Genomic DNA, 18,819 nt, shown 5'->3' with positions numbered 1-18,819 from the left:
TTCTCGAGGTTGTAGATATCAAGAGAGAGGATGTGTTGAAGTTGTTAAATAATATTAAGACGGATAAATCTCCGGGTCCTGATGGGATTTTCCCCAGGCTGCTTCGAGAGGCGAGGGAGGAGATTGTTGAACCACTGGTAAGGATCTTTGAGTCCTCGTTGTCCACGGGGATGGTGCCAGAGGATTGGAGGGTGGCGAATGTTGTCCCCTTGTTCAAAAAAGGTAATAGGGATAGGCCAGGGAATTACCGACCAGTGAGTCTCACATCTGTGGTGGGTAAGCTGTTAGAAAGGATTCTAAGGGATAGGATTTATGAACACCTAGAGAATCATGGAGTGATTAGGGACAGCCAGCATGGCTTTGTGAAGGGAAGATCTTGCCTCGCAAGCCTGATAGAGTTCTTTGAGGAGGTGACCAGGAAGATTGATGAGGGCAGTGCGGTGGATGTGGTTTACATGGATTTTAGTAAGGCGTTTGATAAGGTTCCTCATGGTAGGCTTCTTCAGAAGGTCAGAGGCCAAGGGATCCAAGGAAGCTTGGCTGTGTGGATTAGGAATTGGCTTGCATGTAGAAAGCAGAGGGTTGTGGTGGAAGGAGTGCCCTTGGATTGGAAGGCAGTGACTAGTGGTGTCCCGCAGGGATCGGTTCTGGGACCTCTACTTTTTGTGATATTTATAGATGACTTAGATGAGGGAGTGGAGGGCTGGGTTAGTAAGTTTGCGGACGACACTAAGATCGGCGGTGTTGTGGATAGTGTGGAGGGCTGTCGGAGCTTACAGAGGGATATTGATAGGATGCAGAGCTGGGCTGACAAGTGGCAGATGGAGTTCAATCCGGAGAAGTGTGAGGTGGTACACTTTGGAAGGACAAACTCCAGGGAAGAGTACTGGGTAAATGGCAAGGTACTTGGCAGTGTGGAGGAGCAGAGGGATCTGGGGGTTCATATTCACAGTTCATTGAAAGTTGCCTCACAGGTGGAAAGAGCAGTTAAGAAGGCCAATGGGATGTTGGCTTTCATAAATTGCGGGATTGAGTTTAAGAGCCGCGAGGTGCTGATGCAGGTTTACAAAACTCTAGTCAGGCCACACTTAGAGTACTGTGTTCAGTTCTGGTCGTCTCATTATAGGAAGGATGTGGAGGCGTTGGAGAGGGTGCAGAGGAGATTTACCAGGATGCTGCCTGGATTAGAGAGTATTGAATATGAGGAGAGGTTTAAGGTGCTAGGGCTTTATTCACTGGAAAGGAGAAGGATGAGAGGAGACATGATAGAGATATATAAAATACTGAGAGTAGACAGTCAGCACCTCCTTCCCAGGGCACCAATGCTCAAGACGAGAGGGCATGGCTTTAAGGTTATGGGTGGGAGGTTCAGGGGAGATGTCAGGGGGAGGTTTTTCACCCAAAGAGTGGTTGGTGCATGGAATGCACTGCCTGGGGTGGTGGTGGAAGCAGATACATTGGACAGGTTCAAGAGCTTGTTGGATAGTCACATGGAGGAGTGTGGGATGGGGGGATATGCGGGAGGAAGGGGTTAGGTAGTGTGAGGGTGGTTTGATGGACGGCACAACATGGTGGGCCGAAGGGCCTGTTTTGTGCTGTATGGTTCTATGGTAATTTGCCCACCACTGAAGTAAGACTCACTGGTCTGCAATTCCCAGTGTTATCCCTATTCCCTTTCTTGAACAAAGGAATATTTGTCACCCTCTAATCATCTGGCACTACTCCCGTGGCCAGTGAGGACGCAAAGATCATTGCCAAAGGTGCAGCAATCTCTTCCCTCGCTTCCCGTAATAACCTTGGATATATCCCGTCCGGCCCCGGTGACTTATCTATCCTAATGTTTTTCAATAGTTCCAGCACATCCTCCTTCCTTACATTGACATGCCCCAGCATATCAGTCTGTCGTACGCCATCCTCACAAACGTTAAGGTCTCTCTCACTGGTGAATACTGATGCAAAGCATTCATTAAGGACCTCCCCTACCTCTTCCGACTCCAGGCACGTTTCCTCTTTTATCCCTGATCGGTCCTACCCTCACTCTCGTCATCCTCTTATTCTTCACATACGTGTAGAACACCTTGGGGTTTTCCTTAATCCTGCTCACCAAGGCCTTCTCATGCCCCCTTCTAGCTCTCTTAAGTCCATTCTTAAGCTCCCTCCTGGCTACCTTGTAACTCTCCAGAGCCCTGTCTGATCCATGCTTTCTAAACCTCAGGTAAGCTTCTTTCTTCCTCTTGGCAAGATATTCTACATCTCTTGTCAACCACGGTTCCTTCACTCTACCATCCTTACCCTGCCTCAATGGGACAAACCTATCCAGAGCCCCATGCAAGTATTCCTTAAACAACCTCCACATTTCCGCTGTGCACTTCCCCAAGAACATCTGTTTCCAATTTACGCTCCCAAGTTCCTGCCTAATAGCATCATAATTCCCCCTCCCCCAATTAAATACTTTCCCATATCGTCTGCTCCTATCCCTCTCCAAGGCTATGGTAAAGGTCAAGGAGTTATGGTCACTGACTCCAAAATGCTCTCCCACCGAGAGATCTGAATCCTGATCAGGCTCATTGCCTAGTACCAGGTCCAGTACGGCCTCTCCTCTGGTCGGCCTGTCCACATATTGTGTCAGGAATCCTTCCTGGGCACACCGAACAAATTCCGTCCCATCTATCCCCTTTACACTAAGGAGGTGCCAATCAATATTAGGGAAGTTGAAATCACCCATGACAACAACCCTGTTATTTTTACACCTTTCCAAAATCTGCCTCCCGATCTGCTCCTCAGTGTCTGCTGCTATTGGGGGGGTCTGTAGAATACTCCTAAGTTTCTGACTTCCACCCACATTGACTCAGTGGACGATTCGTCCAGGACATCCTCCCTTTCTACAGCTGTGACACTGTCCCTGATCAGCAAAACCACTCCCCCACCTCTCTTAACTCCCATCCTGTCCTTTTTGAAACACCTAAACCACAGAACATCCAGCAGCCATTCCTGCCCTTGCGACAGCCAAGTCTCTGTAATGGCCACCACGTCATAGTTCCACGTACTGACCCATGCTCTAAGTTCATCAGCCTTGTTCCTGATACTTCTCGCATTAAAGTAGACACACTTCAGCCCATCCAACTGACTGCAATTTTGCCCTTTCAGCTGCCTCTCCTTCCTCACAATCTTTCTGCACTCTGCATCTACTTGTACACTGAATGCACCAAGCTCTGACCTATCATTCAGGTTCCCATCCCCCTGCCAAACTAGTTTAAACCCTCTTGCAACAATGCAAATTAGATTGCATGACGTAATGTTTTGTGTACTTCCTGATCCAAGTCTTATGAAAAATGAAACAATATGGAGTCGTGAACTCTGCAAGGTTTGTTCCAGGGTCCTCCCTGCTACACATGCTGTGACGTCCTGACAGGTTTCACCACACTTCTAGATGTCACTTCCAGGATTTTTATTTGACTTGGAGTGGTCTGCACTGGCCACAGGATGTTCCTGCAAAAGCAGGCTTTCACTGCACCTGTGTGGTCTGCTGGGGAGGAGGAGGACTGGGGAGGGGGAGGAGGGCAACCAACAGCTGGGCTTCACCAACACCCGGGCTTCACCAACACCCATCCCTCAACCTGCTGTCAGCTTCTAAATCCTTCTGCTTCTCTCCATCTCTCTCCTATGCAATGTACCTGGATTTAACTGATTTCCTTTGGATCCTTTACGCTGGCAAAGCCCAAAGGACAGGCCACATGTAAAGCCTGATGCCTTGGTACGATTGAATTTCTCACTGACCCGCCGTGCAGCCTTTGTATTCCTGACTCCCATCTCTGCAGTTGTGTGGAAATGATTGGCGATGATGTGTTTCTGGAACATGTCTTGTCCTGGGATGGCAGGGATGATGTACGAGGAAGACAGGATCTCTGAGGCCCTCATTGACCGGAGTATAGAAGAATGAGAAGGGACATTAAATTCTGAAAGGACCAGACAAACCGGATATGGGAGGGATGTTCCCAGAGTCCAGGAACAGGGATCACAGGCCTTGGGATAAGGGGGATGCCATTTAGAACTGAGAACTTTTTCACTCAAAGTGTGGTGAACCTTCAGAATTCTCCACAACAGAAGGTGGTGGATGCCAAGTCATTAAATACATTTATATATTTCTTAATTTGAAGTGGATCAAGGGGTATTGGGAGAAGGTGGGAACAGGGGAATGAGTGAAATAAGAACAGAAAATGCTGGAAACTCTCAGTTGGTTAGACAAACACTAAGGAAAGAAACAGTTAACGTTTTGGGCTGAAGACTCTGTCAGGACTGGGAAAGAGATGAAACAAGTTGGTTTTAAGTTCTAGAGGGTGGGGGAGAGACGGACAGGACAATAGAAATATTTCTGATGGAGTGAGGCTGGGGCCACTGTGTGGTGAAGTTGTAAGTGAGGTCATTCAGTCATTGGGTTGATGGGGGCAGTTATAGAGTCACAGAGTCATACAGCATGGAAACAACTGGTCCATGCTGATCAAGATGCCTCATCCAAACTAGTCCCATTTACCAGTGTTTGGCCCATAACCTTCTAAACCTTTCCAATCCATGTACGTGCCCAACTGTCTTTTAAATGTTGTTATTGTACCTGCCTCAACCACTTCCTTTGGCAGCTCGTTCCACATGGATACCACCCTGTGTGTGTCTGTATATATATTTAAAAAAAAGTTGCCCCTCAGGTTCTTATTAAACCTTTGCCCTCTCACCTTAAACCTATGCCCTCTAGTTCTTGATTCCCCAACTCGGGGGAGGGAGGGAGACTGAATGCACTCACCCTCTCCGTGCCCCTCATGATTTTATACACCTCTATAAGATCACCTCTGTCTCCTACATTCTAAGGAATAATAATAGAGAGAACCTGAATGAAGGAACCCCAAAGCTATGAAGTGAGAGTAGTTAGTGAGGGCACTAAGGAAGGTAATGTTGAGCAGGATGTTCCCTGTCTCCTGGCTGTTCTTTACTCCCCAGTCACTGGGAGCATCCTCCATGTACCGGGTCTGTCGAGTTCGGTTAGAATGTTATTTGTTTCCCTCAGATCCCCTTTCATGCTTTTAAACTCTAGTGTGTACAGATCTAACTGACCCAATCCCTCCTCACACACCAGTTCTGCCACCCGAGGAACCAGGCTGGTAAATGTTTGTTGCAGTCCATGCCTGGTGAGAACATCTTTGCTCAGATGAGGAGACCAAAACTGCACGCAGAGCTCCGTGTGGGATCTCACTAAGGTCCTGTACATCCTTGGTCCTTGCAATGAAAAGCTTCATACTAAATTCCTTCCTACTTGCATTCAGCTATAGTTGTGCAAGGACACACAGGTCTCTGCACCTTCCTTCCCCCCACTGTATCACCATTAAGATAATACTCTGTTGTCTTGTTTTTGGAGGCATTGTGGATAACCTAGCATTTATCGACATTAAACTGTTTCTACCCTACATTTGCACACTCGCCCAATTTCTCTAAGTCACCTTGGGCCTACTTGCAAGCCAGCAGACACCTGAAACTCCATGGCAGCTTGTCAGCCTTGAACGAATGCCGAAACAGTCGTCCTCCCCAGTTGAGACTTGCTTTGTTGTGAGTTTTCTGATCTGTATGTGAGCCATGAACCTCCAGAACAGTTTTGTACAAGGGGCTATGTGGGAGGGAAGGGTTAGATAGATCTTAGAGCAGGATAAAATGTCGGCACAACATTGTGGGCCAAAGGGCCTGTACTGTGCTGTAGTGTTCTATATTCTATATAAGGTGTTGCAAGCTGTTTGCCATCACTGCACATCTTGCATACACATTGCAGTCAGTACCGCTTGGGCAGAAAGTTGGATCAGGATTTAAGCCACATTCATTTGCCTACCACACAAAAATGCTGTGCTTTTACAGAAAACTTGCACCCTTTTATCTATTTCACAGAGTGGTTGACATTCCCTGTTAATTTTATATACTTTTAAATCCTAACCCAAATCCTTAATTTTTTTCCCAGCAATCAGCTGGACTTCTCAATGAGAGCCTAGAGCGTGATTTGTTTGACCCCGAGCCCATGAGAGAACTGAGCAGCAAGCGACCATTAGTTTGCTCCCAAGTTAAATCCAAGAGAATTCTCTTAAAGGTAGGTAGTGTTTGGTGAAGGAAGCTCGTGTATATTTCTTGTAACTTTAAACCTTCCCACAAAATGCCCGTTATTACTCTTTCCCATCTCCATTATGTGACTTTGAATTCAGGTTGGTGTCAAGTTCATTCCTGTTCTTCGATTGCTGCAAACTGCACTTGAGAGTTTTTGTTGCATGTTTACAGATTAATGTGATAAGTTTTTTGGCAGGGATATTCTGTGGATTTTGCCACAGAAGCCAACATGATAGAGAGGGCAGCTGAATATCATCGAGCTTGGTCTGTGTTGAAGGAAAACTCTGGACTTCTACCAATTTTGTACCTGTTTGCTTGCAAGGTTGGTGAAAACAGAATAAATGTGATAAATGAGAAACTTTAAAAACAGGAACAGTAACTTGCATTTGTGTAGTGCCTTCAAGGTGGGGGGATAAAGGCTTCCTGGTGCTCAGCGTTGGATGTAATGAGTCAAAAACTGAGTCGGAGCAATGAAATGTTAAGGCTGGAAACCAAAAACTTGTTGAAGAGATGGGTTTATGTTACAGCCGAGAGTGAGAGAGATGAAGAGGATCTGAATGCGATCGAAGGTGACTGAACAAATCTGTCAATAGTGGGATCATGGAAGGAATGAGTGGACTAGAGCCTTGTGAGAGCAAGTCTGGATAATTTGTATGCTTAAAGAAGGCTTGAGGAGGGAGGATTTAAACACAAGGCTGAGAATTTTAGAGTAACTATCTGGGAGCCAGTGTAGGTCAGAAGGGTAGGAATGTTGGTTGAGCAAGATTTAAATCCTATGGGAAGAATACAACCAACCGTAATTTATAGTAACTGAACTGTAGAACGTGTAGAGGATTTGATGTGGATCAGGAAAGCCTGGGTGAGGACTTCAGCAGCAGCTGGATGCCCAGGGTCACATTGCAGAGATGGAAGTCTTTGTTACGGAGATGATGTGGGCTCTGAAGGCAAGCCTGGGATTGAAGAGGGTTATGAATTTGCAAAGCATCCTGTTCACTCAGTGCCTGGCGGGGGGGTTGAATTAGTTAGTGTGAATAAGTTATTGCTTAATCTGAACAAAGATTTTCATTGAGGATATTATTTTTCTGTACTGTATTTTTCCTTCAGTCTGAGCCAGTGGCATATGTCATGGTACCATTTTATCCAGGATGTTGTTTGAAAACTGTGCAGGACACCAACCCCCTAAACTCAATGGTGAGTTTCATGTATTGATTGATCTGGTCTTCAAAGCTTAAGTGAAAAAAATGGGCTAGCGACTTTGTTTAAAAAGTAATTAGAAGGGGAATTTCAAACACCAGTAATTTAAAAATAAGATTAATTTACATTTTTACACCATAGTGCCTTGTATTGTGGAACGGCATTTTGAGATTTGTATTTGGTTCTCTCCAGTTTTCTCAGTTTCTTGGATATAACTGGAAGATGTCCACAGAACCATTCATGATACCACTGCAATGTGTGCAGTTGCTTCTCAACTAAGAGCTTCAGTGACGATTTAACTAACAGATATTTCAGCTATCAGTCCTCTCCAGAGACTGCAGCCTGCAGGGGAAGGTCTTGTGTTTATCTATGAAGGATGCAAGAAAAACAGAACCTTTTTAATTCGGGTCCTGTCCATTTTAGAAACAGCATGAACTCACACTTTGGCAGACAAGGAAGTTTTAGCGATGGTACACAGTGGGTCACATGACTGAGGTTTTCCTAAGCTACACCAGGGACATCTGGCCTGAACCAGATCAGGAGAAAGTACAGCTCTGACGTTGACTTCCCGAGGATGAGGTCACACACCTGCAAGGAGTGCCGTGAGAATGACTGCAGGGTATCCTAAATCCAAAGATTGAGGGATACACTGAAAGCATGATTTAGAACATAGAATGGTACAGCACAGGAAAGGCCCTTTGGCCCACTATGCTTGTGCCGACCATGATGCCAATTTAAAGTGCACATCTGCCTGCACATGGTCTCTATCCCTCAATTCTCTGCCTGTTCATCTGTCAAATCATATCTGGTTCCACCGTTTCCCCCGGCAGGGTAACAAAACACTTGCCACATAAATTTCCCTTAAACTTTCTCCCTCTTACCCTAAAGCTATAACCCTCTAGTATTTGACACTTTGATTGTGGGAATTGGATGAAATGGATATATTGGGAATGTTATCTACCTAGGCACATCTACTGCTTAATGTGTGGTGATTCAGTGCTGTTCAAATAATGCAAATGTTGCTTCCAAACAGTCCAAAGCCATTGCTACTGTTAACTTGAGGTGCTTAATGCAGGTCACGCAAAACAAAAATAATTTGGAAAGCTCAGTATAATGTAACTTGGTTTTAAATGGCATATGGTAGGGTATCAGAGTCTCCAATTCCGTTTATCATAGACGTGAGTATGTGTTTATATTGTGGGAACAGCTTTGTGAGTTTAATCTCCCCGTGAATAAACCTTGGATTCTCGCAGCATGCATCAGAAAAGTATGGGCGGATCGTCAGTAATTATCTGTTTAAGATTGAGCGCAATCTGAAATCTCATATGTGAATTTAGAGTACTGCACCCAGTAATTTGTGTATATGTCTCTGTTCTAATCCTTGTCCTCCATTGTTATTTCTGTTTAAAGGAGGTAATTAGAGTCATGCAAGGTGTTGCAGCAGGTCTACAGACACTTCATAACTCAAACATTGTTCATGGTGCTCTACACCCTCACAATGTGTTTGTTGTTGACCGTCAACGTGGAATCGTTGGAGACTTTGATTTTACCAAGACTGCTGTGAGTAGCTGGGTATACTACATGATTTCCAGCTATGTACTTACTGAGAAGAATTTTAACTGATTGTGAATGTCACTGGTAAGGCCAGCATTTATTACCTGTCCCTAATTGCTATGAAATTTGAAGGTGGTCTTGAACCTGTGCAGTTCATGAGGTGGAGGTACTTCCATAGGACTTCTCGGGGTGCCCGCATTCTACCAGCAAACTGTAATATATTAAGTTATCGATGCAGTGTGACTCTGAGGTGGTGGTGCTGCCATGCAACTGTTACGCTTCTCCTTGGTGGTAAAGGACGCGTGATTAGGATGTGCTGACAAGAGAAGTCAGGTGGTTTGTAGCAGTGCATCTTGTAGGAACACCTAGAGCTGTGGTACTGGAGTAAAGGTGTTTGCTCACCTCTCCTGATGTCTCATCTCTTGCCTTGCATGTTTTCATTCACTTTGGAGTGTTTCGTGGTATCCAGATGGTTGCCAGATGTTTGACCAAATTGACTCAGGTTCCATTGTTGGTAAAACAGAAATCACAACTTTTAACTGTAAACAGAATTTTGATTTGGCAAAAAGGGGTAAACTAAACCAGTTGAAGTAATCTGCCAATTTTGTGCTGTGAAAGCATATAGTCAAAGGGTCTCGACCCAAAACATTGACTGTCCATTTCCCTCCACAAATGCTGCCTGACCCACTGAGTCCTCCAGTGTTTTGTGTGTTGCTCTAGAGTTACATATTGTCCAGTGATACTACAAAACTAAATTTTCCATTTTTGTAGGTTATCATTAACATTTTGTATTTTGGAGATTTACTGTGTTCTGAGATGGTATTGATAATTTTCTTGTTGCAAAAGATTTATATCTTTGTTGTGTTAAGTTTTTATGATTTTCAATCTATAGTGACATAATGGCTCCTTATCAATGAAACTTAAATCATCAACGAAACAACCTATTGTTGAAAATAGAAAATAATTTGGTCAGAAATAGGGGTTTTTACCACAACAAGGAACCAAATATCACTTGATATGAACCAGCACTTTGTGGAATATCTTTGGCTTTCAGATGTATTTACAAACTGTTAAAATTGAACTAAATTATGTTTAAAAAAAGCATATTAGTTATTATATTACTGTGGATTGTGAATAATTTAAACTTAAAGAAATACATTTTTGCAGAGTTAGAAACATAATCCATGATTGTAACCACAGTTTCTGTATCTGCAGGATCAACGTAATTTTGTCAGCTGGATGGTGGCTGATAAACTGGATCTTGTAGCCCCGGAGGTCAGAAGTGGCCAATCTGCTGGCCCGCCGTCTGACATGTTTGCTTATGGAAACCAGCTTCTGTGGGTAAATTCTAATTTATAGCTAATATATTCAGCATCATGCCTGATGAACCTGAGTGAAGGCAAATAAAGTAAATGTTTATAAATGCAACTAAGATACTTGGAGTTAGAAATTATTCTGTAGTTGTCTGAAGCCCAAGGTAGACCATGCCTGGAGTATCATTAAATCACCACTCGACCCAACTTGTCCACACTGACCAGTAGACATCCTTCCATATTAATCCTATCGCCCAGTACTTGGTCTATGGCCTTCTATGGCCAAGCAATTTAAGTGCTCATCTAGACACTTCTTAAATGCTGTCAGTGACCCAGATTCAAGCACTCGCAGGCAGTGCATTCCAGGTACTTTCAACTATCTGGATGAAGAAGGTCCCCCTCGTATCCCCTCTGACTGTCTCCCCTTACCCTAACCCTACGTCCTCTCGTTTTATCGAGCTCTGATATGGGGAAAAGTTTCCTGCAGTCTACCCCATTTATACTCCTCAAAATTATATACACTACAATCACACCCCTGCCCCCTTAACCCCTGCTCCAGGGAGGACAGACCCAGCCTCACCATTCTCTCTGAACTGAACTGCTCCACCACAGGCAACATCCTGGTGAATCTCCTCTGCACTCTCTCCAGCACCGTCACATCCTTCCTGTAGTGTGGAGACCAGAACTGTACACAGTACTCCAGCTGAGGTCTGACCAATGTTTTATAAAGTTGGAACATAACCTCCCTACCTCTGAGGTCAGTGCCCTGACTACTGAGGGTCAGAATCCCACACACCTTCTTAACCATGTTGTCTACCTGCGTTGCCACCTTCAAGTACCTATGGACTTGTACTCTGAGGTCCCTCTATGCATCAATACTCCCTAACAAATTACATTCTGTGGTGTTAGTCCCAGCCTTATTAGTGCTCCCAAAATGCTTCACCTCACATTTGTCTGGATTAAACTCCATCTGTCATTTCTCAGCCCATTTCTCCAACACATCGACATCTCTATGCAGCCTAGAACTACCCTCCACACTATGAACAACCTTACCAATCCTCGTGTCATCTGCAAATTTACTGATCTTGCCTCTTACATTCAAGTGATTCATGTGGATTACAATTAACAAGGATCCCAGCACCGATCCCTGTGGGACACCACCAGTCACAGGCATCCAGTCACAATAACAGCCCTCTCCCATCACCCTCTGTCCTTATTGCCAAGCCAATTTTGGATCCAGTTTACCAACTTGCCCTGGATCCCAAGGGCCCTAACCTTTTGGACCACTCTCCTGTGTGGGATCTTGTCAAAGGCTTTAATAAAGTCCATGCAAGTCGCATCTACTGTCCTGTCCTCATCAAAGCGCTTCCTTGCCTCTTATAAGAATTCAATCAAATTGGTCAGACAGGGATCTACCCCTGCCAAAGCCTTGTTGACTGTCTGATAAGTCCCTGCCTTTACAAGTGATCGTTTATCCTCTCCCTCAGAACTTTTTCCAGTATCTTCCCTGCACTGATGTCGGGCTCACCAGTCTATAGTTACCTGGCTTTACCCTGCAGCCTTTCTTGAAAAGGAGGATCACATTGGCTGTCCTCCAGTCCTCTGCTGCCTCACCTGTGTCCAGCCAAGGTTTAAAAATCTCAGTCCGAGCTGAACAATCTCTTCCTTTGCCTCCCATCCAGTCTTGATGATTTATGCCCTTCCAAGCCTACCAAGGCACCGAGTATCTCCTCTTTCTTTATGGAGACCTTTACTATCCCTTCTTCTACCCCTTCACTCAACTCTCCAACTGCAAAATCCAGCTCCTTTGTGAACACTGATGAAAAGTATTCATTTAGGACCTTGCCTATTCCCTTTGAATGGTTGGAAAGTCTTGAGGTGTTAAGTAGATTGTTCCTAATTAATGGGACATAAAATGCATAACTTTGCAACCATAATTCTGTTTCATTCTTTTGCAGTTGAATTTCCCTAGGAATGATTTCACAGTAAATCCTGATGGTACTGTAGACTTAAGTGAGCTAAGTATGGTAAGTGAATTAATGGCTAACATCACTGTTTAAATTCATAATATTTTAACATTTGCACCTTTCAAGAGATTAATCATGCCTCATTAGTGCTTTTCTACTAAAGATGACTTTAGTTCTGTGAAGCCACATTTGTTATATGATTCAGATTGCAGACTGTTGCTTCCAGTCTCCCTGCAACATATCAGGATCAGAAGCTGAGGTAATGGGCACATTTGCCTCAGCACAAGAGTGCAGTTAGTGCTGCTGCCTCAGTGGTTCATGGATCCAGATCTGATCCTGACTTTGGCTGCGGTCTGTGTAGGGTTTTGCATCCTCCCCCGTGACCAGCTGGGTTTGCCCAGTGCGGGGGGGGGGGGGGGGGGGGCTTCCAGTGTCCTCCCACATCCCAAAGACGTGCAGCTTGATAGGTTAATTGATCAATGTAAATTACCCTATTGTGTAGGTGAGTACTGGGGGCGGGGGGTTAGGAGGAAATTATGAGACTGTGTGAAGGAAAATTGAATTAGCGTGGGACTAGTGTAAATGGGTGGTGGTTGTCATGGTCACAGAGGGCCTGTTCCACAATTCTCTCTTCCAAAATCAGACGTTTTTCTCTGTAATTATTTTCAAAGCAAAGTTTGTAAACTTGTGACTTTGGAATGGATTCACCGTGCAAATACACTTTCCGTATGTGGAATACTGTATGTTAGTGTATCTTCGGGAAAGTTGCAGGATCTCACCGTACATTTCCAGGATGGATTGTGACATCTGGAACAGCTGGTTTTTGGGTGTCGACTGTACATGAGAACTTGCCTCCTGCTGAATGTCGTTCAGCCTTGACCTCTCTCTGTTCTACGGTTGGGCTTTGAGTGGCTGCTGGAAGTTGTATGGAATTGGGTATGGTAGAAGCTACATTCAGAGCTTGCTTTGGCACCCTGGTGGGAGGGAGGTTCACAGGCAGGCCTTTGGGGTCAGGAGAGTTTTAAAGGACTCAGCTGGGTGCAGATAATTGGCCCACATCTGGGCCCTCTGTTTTCTTTTTCAACTGAGCCTCTTTACAAACCATTTTTAATTTTTTGCTCTTGACGCTTTTGTGAGCACCAATAGATCTGTGTGTCACCATTCAGCACAGCTCTGAGGAGAGTTTCACGGATAAATGATGCCAACCACGTTGGTCCTGAAAAATGCCCCGTGCTTCTCCGTCAACATTCCCAACCCTCTAACTACAGAGTGGGGGGCTTCCTGTTGGGCAGACCCTGGTGACATCCCTTTAGGTCTAACACTTATCCTGGAGTTGCTCATGTGATCAAGAATCGACATTTACAATGAACAGTAGGGCACGAGGGAGTGTAATAGGACAGAAGGGCCGAGGAGTACAAGTGCAGAGTTCGTTGAAAGCGGTGTCACAGGTAGACAGGGTGGTGAAAAAGATGTTCAGTACGCTGGCCTTCAGTCAGGGCACTGACTATAGGAGTTGGGACATTATGTGAAACGTCCAGTTTTGCTGCAGGGGAAACAGTCCCAGCCTATCCAGTGTCTCCTTGTAACTCAAGCCCCCCTAATGAGGACGTGGAGAGAATGAAAAGGGTTATGGTGGGATTTGTGTAAAAGTGGGTGTTTGGAACTGAGCATGGACTCCGTGAGCTGAAGGGCCTGCATGCTGTGTCTCTGTGTGACTCTAAGACCTGGAATAGACTTCTATTGACTCAGTTGTCCTGAATGAAAACTAACATACTTTTGATTATAAACATGTAATCAAATTAAAAGCAATAACTAATGCCTAAATTATTTTCTGTGGAAAAACTTGCCAGGAAATACTGAAACCTAGTGACTTGAGAATACTTGTGGCAGAATCATTTCCTTTCACTGCGCTGAAAAGATGTATTTCCTTTCCCTTTGAAGGACCCTAACCTGCAGAGCTTGGTGTTGCGGTTGACTTGTTCCAACCCTGTTGACAGATTGAGAGCTGACCAGTTGATAAAGGATGATTATTTTCTGGCAATTAAAACTGACACCATTCAGGAACTCAGTCCTTCGACTTTGGATGCAAACAATGTGACCAGCATCTTTGTAGATGAAACCAATTCAGAATTGCCTGGTGAAATGGCAACATAAAACCTTCCCCAAATTTGTTTTACAGTTGCATTTTCATTAATTCTATCAATGAAGTTTTGTTTCATCAAGTGTTTCTGGTGACTTCTTCGGCTTTGTAAAAGTTTATGTAGAACCTAAGAAGATGCTTTTGATGCTAATATAACTTCTGGGGAAATGTTTCTCATGAATAACAGCAGTGAAGTTCTTTGTTTCTTGTTTTTTCAGCCTTGGATTGCTGTTTAATTTGAGAAAAATAAATTGTTTTGCAAAAAATACTGAAAAATAACTAGCCCAATATCTGCTCAGTGTTCAGTAGGCAGTTCTTCATTTGTAATAAACAACTAGAAAGGAAAGCCAGATACTAGTTGGACTGTTTGTGATGTGATCTTTTCATTGACTAGATGGAAAGTGCTCTTTGATGACCTGCACTCGGGCAAGTTGCTGAAGTAGTTTCTGCCAGGGCTATACCTTTAATGAGGGACTTGGTTTAATGTGTGGCTTCTGTAGAGAAAGGTGCATCACCTTCAAGTATTCTGGCTGACCAAGGGAGAATGTTTGAAATGTGTGTTCTACTACCATTGAAGATCTTAATATAGAACAAAACCAACTGATAAAAGTTGAGGAAGAAGAAAGAGAACTACATGAGATTGTTTTAGAAGAAAAATTATACATTCCAGTTTAGTGAAGGTTTGTCTGTTCAAGCAGTTTCTCTGCTTTAGCAATGCACTTAATAAAGAATTAAAATGTTCTCACTGCTGTTACGAGCTCAATAAAATAGCCACTAAACCTGATTTATGCATAGTCTGTTACTATTAGTGGTAGAACAAGTGTTCATATGAAGTTACTGAAAACCTGCGGTGTTTAACATTTGGTTCAGGTTGTGAAGGGTTCTTGACTGAAGGCAGGAACAGTTGTTGCCAAGCAGAGGTATGGTAGGACAGTAGCTGAGTCTAATCACTGAAGACGTTCTGAGAATGAAAGATTGCATGTGGGGAAGGATGCCAGACCATCACTGAGAGATAAGTGGAGGACTGACGATGTGTGTTTGTGAATGATTTTGACTTTCAACGTGTATTATTTCATAGAAAATCTCAGGCTAGGGATACAAATAATCTCAACCTAAACTGAATCTAAACATTTTATGTACATGTGGATCATAGCAATGGTACGAGGAGGTGACTGACTCATCGGTGCTCACCTCTCTTTCGTTTGGAAATTATTTTTTATATATTCATTCAAGGGATGTGGGCTTCGCAGGCTGACCCAGCATTTAATTGTCCATCCCTGGTTGCCCTTTGCAAAGGTGGTGGTTAAGGTTAGCCTAAGCTGCCTTCTTGAACCGCTACAGACCTTGAGGTGTGGATGTACCTACAGTGCTGTTAGGGAGAGAGTTCCAGGATTTTGACCCAGCGACGGTGAAGGAACGGTGATATGTTTCCCAGTCAGGGTGGTGTGTGGTTTGGAGGACAACTCCAGGGTGTTCCCCGGGCTTGTGCTGCCCCTGTCCCTCTCGCTGGTAGAGGTGGTGGGTTTGGAAGGTGAGGTCTGAGTCATGGTGAGTTGCTGCAGTGCCTCTTGTAGATGGTACACACTGCTGCTACTGTGTGTCGGTGGTGGAGTGAGGGAATGGGTGTGGGTGGGGTGCCTATCAAGTGGGCTGCTGTGTCCTGTATGGTGTTGACTTTCCTGAGTGTTGAAGCTGCGCTCACCCAGGCACGTGGAGAGTGTTCCATCACACACTCCTGACCTGAGCCTTGTAGATGGACAGGTTTTGGGGAGTTGGGGGGTGAGTTACTCACCACAGGATTCCCATCCTCTGACCTGCTCTTGTAGCCACATTGTGTACCTGGCTGCTGCAGTTCAGTTTCTGGTCAATGGTGACCCCAGGATACTGACAGTGGGGGACCCAGTGGTGATGATGCCATTGAATGTCAGGGTGAGAGCTGGATTTTCTCTCATTGATCTTGTCATTATCCGGCACTTGCGTGGCGTGAATGTTACTCGCCACCGATCAGCCCAGACCTGGATACTGTCCAGGTCTTGCTGCATTTGGATGTGGACTGCTTCATTACCTGAGGAGCCACATCATCAGTGATTGTACATTGCCCAACTTCTGACCTCGAGATTGAAGAAAGATCATTGACGCAGCAGCTGGAGATGGTTGGGCTCAGTGTCTTACCCTGAGGAACTCCTGCAGAGACCTCCCACCGTCCTCCTTTTGTGCTGGGTGTGGTTCCAACTAGTGGGGAGTTTTCCCCCAATGCACACTGACTCCAATGTGGCCAGGGCTCCTTGATGCCAGACTCAAATGCTGCCTTGGTGTCAAGAGTAGTTACTTCATCTCTAGAGTTCAGGGACTGAGTGACTTCAGCAGGCACCAAACTGAGCTCCTGTGAGCAGGTTGTTGCTAAAGCAAGAGCCACCTGTCAGCGTTATCGATTACCCCTTCCGTCACTTTGCTGATGATGAGAGTGGATCAATGGGGTGATGATTGGCTGAGTTGGGGTTTGTCCTGCTTCTTGTGGCCAGGACATACTGGGGCAGTTTTCCACATTGTTGGGTTGGTACCAGTGTTGTTGCCGTATTGGAACAGCTTGGCCAAGGGTGCAGCAAGTTCTGGAGCATGAGCCTTCTGTACTACTGCCGGGATGTTGCCAGGGTCCATGGCCTTTGCTGTATCCAGTGCCTTCAGCCATCTCTAGATATCACATGAAGTGAATCAGTTGAAGACTGGTTTCTACTGTGCTGGAGACGACTGGAGGAGGCTGAGATGGATCATCCACTCCGCACTTCTGGCTGAAGATTCTTGCAAGTGCTTCAGTTTTCTCTTTTGTGCTGATGTGCTGGGCTCCCCCATCACTGAGAGTGTGGACATTTGTGGAACTTGCTCTTCAGTGAGTTGTTTAATTGTTCACCACCATTCACGACGGCAGAGCTTAGATCTGATCCGTTGGTTGTGGGATGGGTTATGGACGATGTAGAATTTCCTGTTAATATTATTGTCCTTAGTTCTGGAGAAGCAAATCTCATGCAAAGTGCGACACTTACTTGGAATGTAAGTGAGATGTGTAATTGTTTTCCCCAACATGATTCAGTGGAGAAAAGCTGTACCGTTCTCTCAGCTGCTGGTTTATTTCCTACATCTCAATCTTTTTTGATTAGGCACAATTTTGTTTAAAATGGTTCTGAAAACCTGTTCAAGAAGTTAATAAAAAATGTTTCCAGCTTTAGCTTTTGGCTTATTGTACAATTATTGGCTGGTGTCTTTCATTCATTTTGTATCAGGCCTGAACATCTGACCTACTGTCCACTGGCTTCTTAACAGACAGGAATGGTTGCACCATGGGCCACTTGTTGAAAAGCCTCCCAACCCTGCCGTACAGTTCACTGGTTGGTCCCTCTGGTGAATCCTGCTTTGTGCTGGCCCAGTGTTTAAAAAAAGATTAAGATTTATTTATTAGTCACATGTACATCGAAACACACAGTGAAATGCATCTTTTGTGTCGAGTGTTCTGGGGGCAGAAACATTCCAAAACCTGTTTTTGAACCTCGGGCAAGGCTTGACACCTAAATTTGCTTCATTATTAAGGAATCTGGGAATAAAAGTATACTGGGTTTAAACTCGTGCATTGGCATCTTGGAAAATGGAGGTTAATACAACATTTATGTGATTTATGGATCTAAATAGAACAAACCTTTTAATACCTATTTCAGCTAGGTTATTTGGTTTTCTGCTTCGTCAAGTTAATGTGAAATTCTCTGACATATTTTCATGGATTTTTGCTCAATCAACAAGGAATTGCATTAGAATAACGTGAAATGTATAATAGTGCTCAGGATGGCATTAGTATGTTTAAACTAACCAGGCCGTGTCCTAACCAAATTCCCATTTGTGCCTTTGAACCAATGAAATATAAACAGCCTTGCTTGTATTAACTGGTTTGATGCTTTTCAATGTGATGGTGTTGACGTTCTGCCCATGTTTATGTTACAAGTGCTGAACCTTCATGCTATGTGACTAAGACTGAAGGAGGTGGTGTGGAGGCACCGAGGGTTGATGGCCATATTTCTACCAACAGATGGAGGGGAAAATTAAAGTGAAACTGCTCTTTTAGCCACTTTTATTGGTCCAAGCACCTGATTCAGTCGAAATTTATGGAGCTGTTCATTTGGAAGTGGAATGCTGCACAGTGCTGGACGAGGTTTGTAGATAATTTACTGAATAGGAATGCAGGAAAGATGCAATTTTGTTGAAATAATCTATAAACTGCATGAACATGACTGAAAATCTGAGCCAAGATATAATGGATAGATTACAGAGCAGAGGATAATATACAGAAAATATTACCTCAACTAATGTCCGATGCTCCAGATGGGAGCTGATGATGTTCTGACTTGAATGTGGTATTCTAGTAATTGACACTATAGTACAACTTCTCGTAGACATGTCCAAAAGGAAGAAGATAGATTTTCCTACTCTTTTAATTTTAATATTCACATTTTGCTACCTTTCATCTTTAAATGAT

At 44.3% G+C, this 18,819-nt stretch overlaps 1 protein-coding gene across 1 annotated transcript in view; it reads left to right on the top strand.

The window, feature by feature from the left end:
- The window catches only part of LOC127570452 (serine/threonine-protein kinase 31-like), a 96,460-nt gene extending 81,189 nt beyond the window's left edge, over positions 1-15,271 (top strand). The window contains exons 18-24 of the mRNA XM_052016053.1: positions 5,993-6,118; positions 6,329-6,454; positions 7,237-7,323; positions 8,737-8,886; positions 10,096-10,221; positions 12,152-12,220; positions 14,102-15,271. Coding sequence (XP_051872013.1) covers positions 5,993-6,118; positions 6,329-6,454; positions 7,237-7,323; positions 8,737-8,886; positions 10,096-10,221; positions 12,152-12,220; positions 14,102-14,314 — 897 coding nt within the window. The 3' untranslated portion in view covers positions 14,315-15,271. The remainder of the gene's footprint in view (positions 1-5,992; positions 6,119-6,328; positions 6,455-7,236; positions 7,324-8,736; positions 8,887-10,095; positions 10,222-12,151; positions 12,221-14,101) is intronic.
- The last annotated feature ends 3,548 nt before the right edge of the window (positions 15,272-18,819 follow it).

The sequence above is a fragment of the Pristis pectinata genome, chromosome 5, assembly GCF_009764475.1.
Source record: "Pristis pectinata isolate sPriPec2 chromosome 5, sPriPec2.1.pri, whole genome shotgun sequence".
Lineage (NCBI taxonomy): Eukaryota > Metazoa > Chordata > Chondrichthyes > Rhinopristiformes > Pristidae > Pristis > Pristis pectinata.
This window is presented reverse-complemented; position numbering and strand designations above follow the sequence as displayed.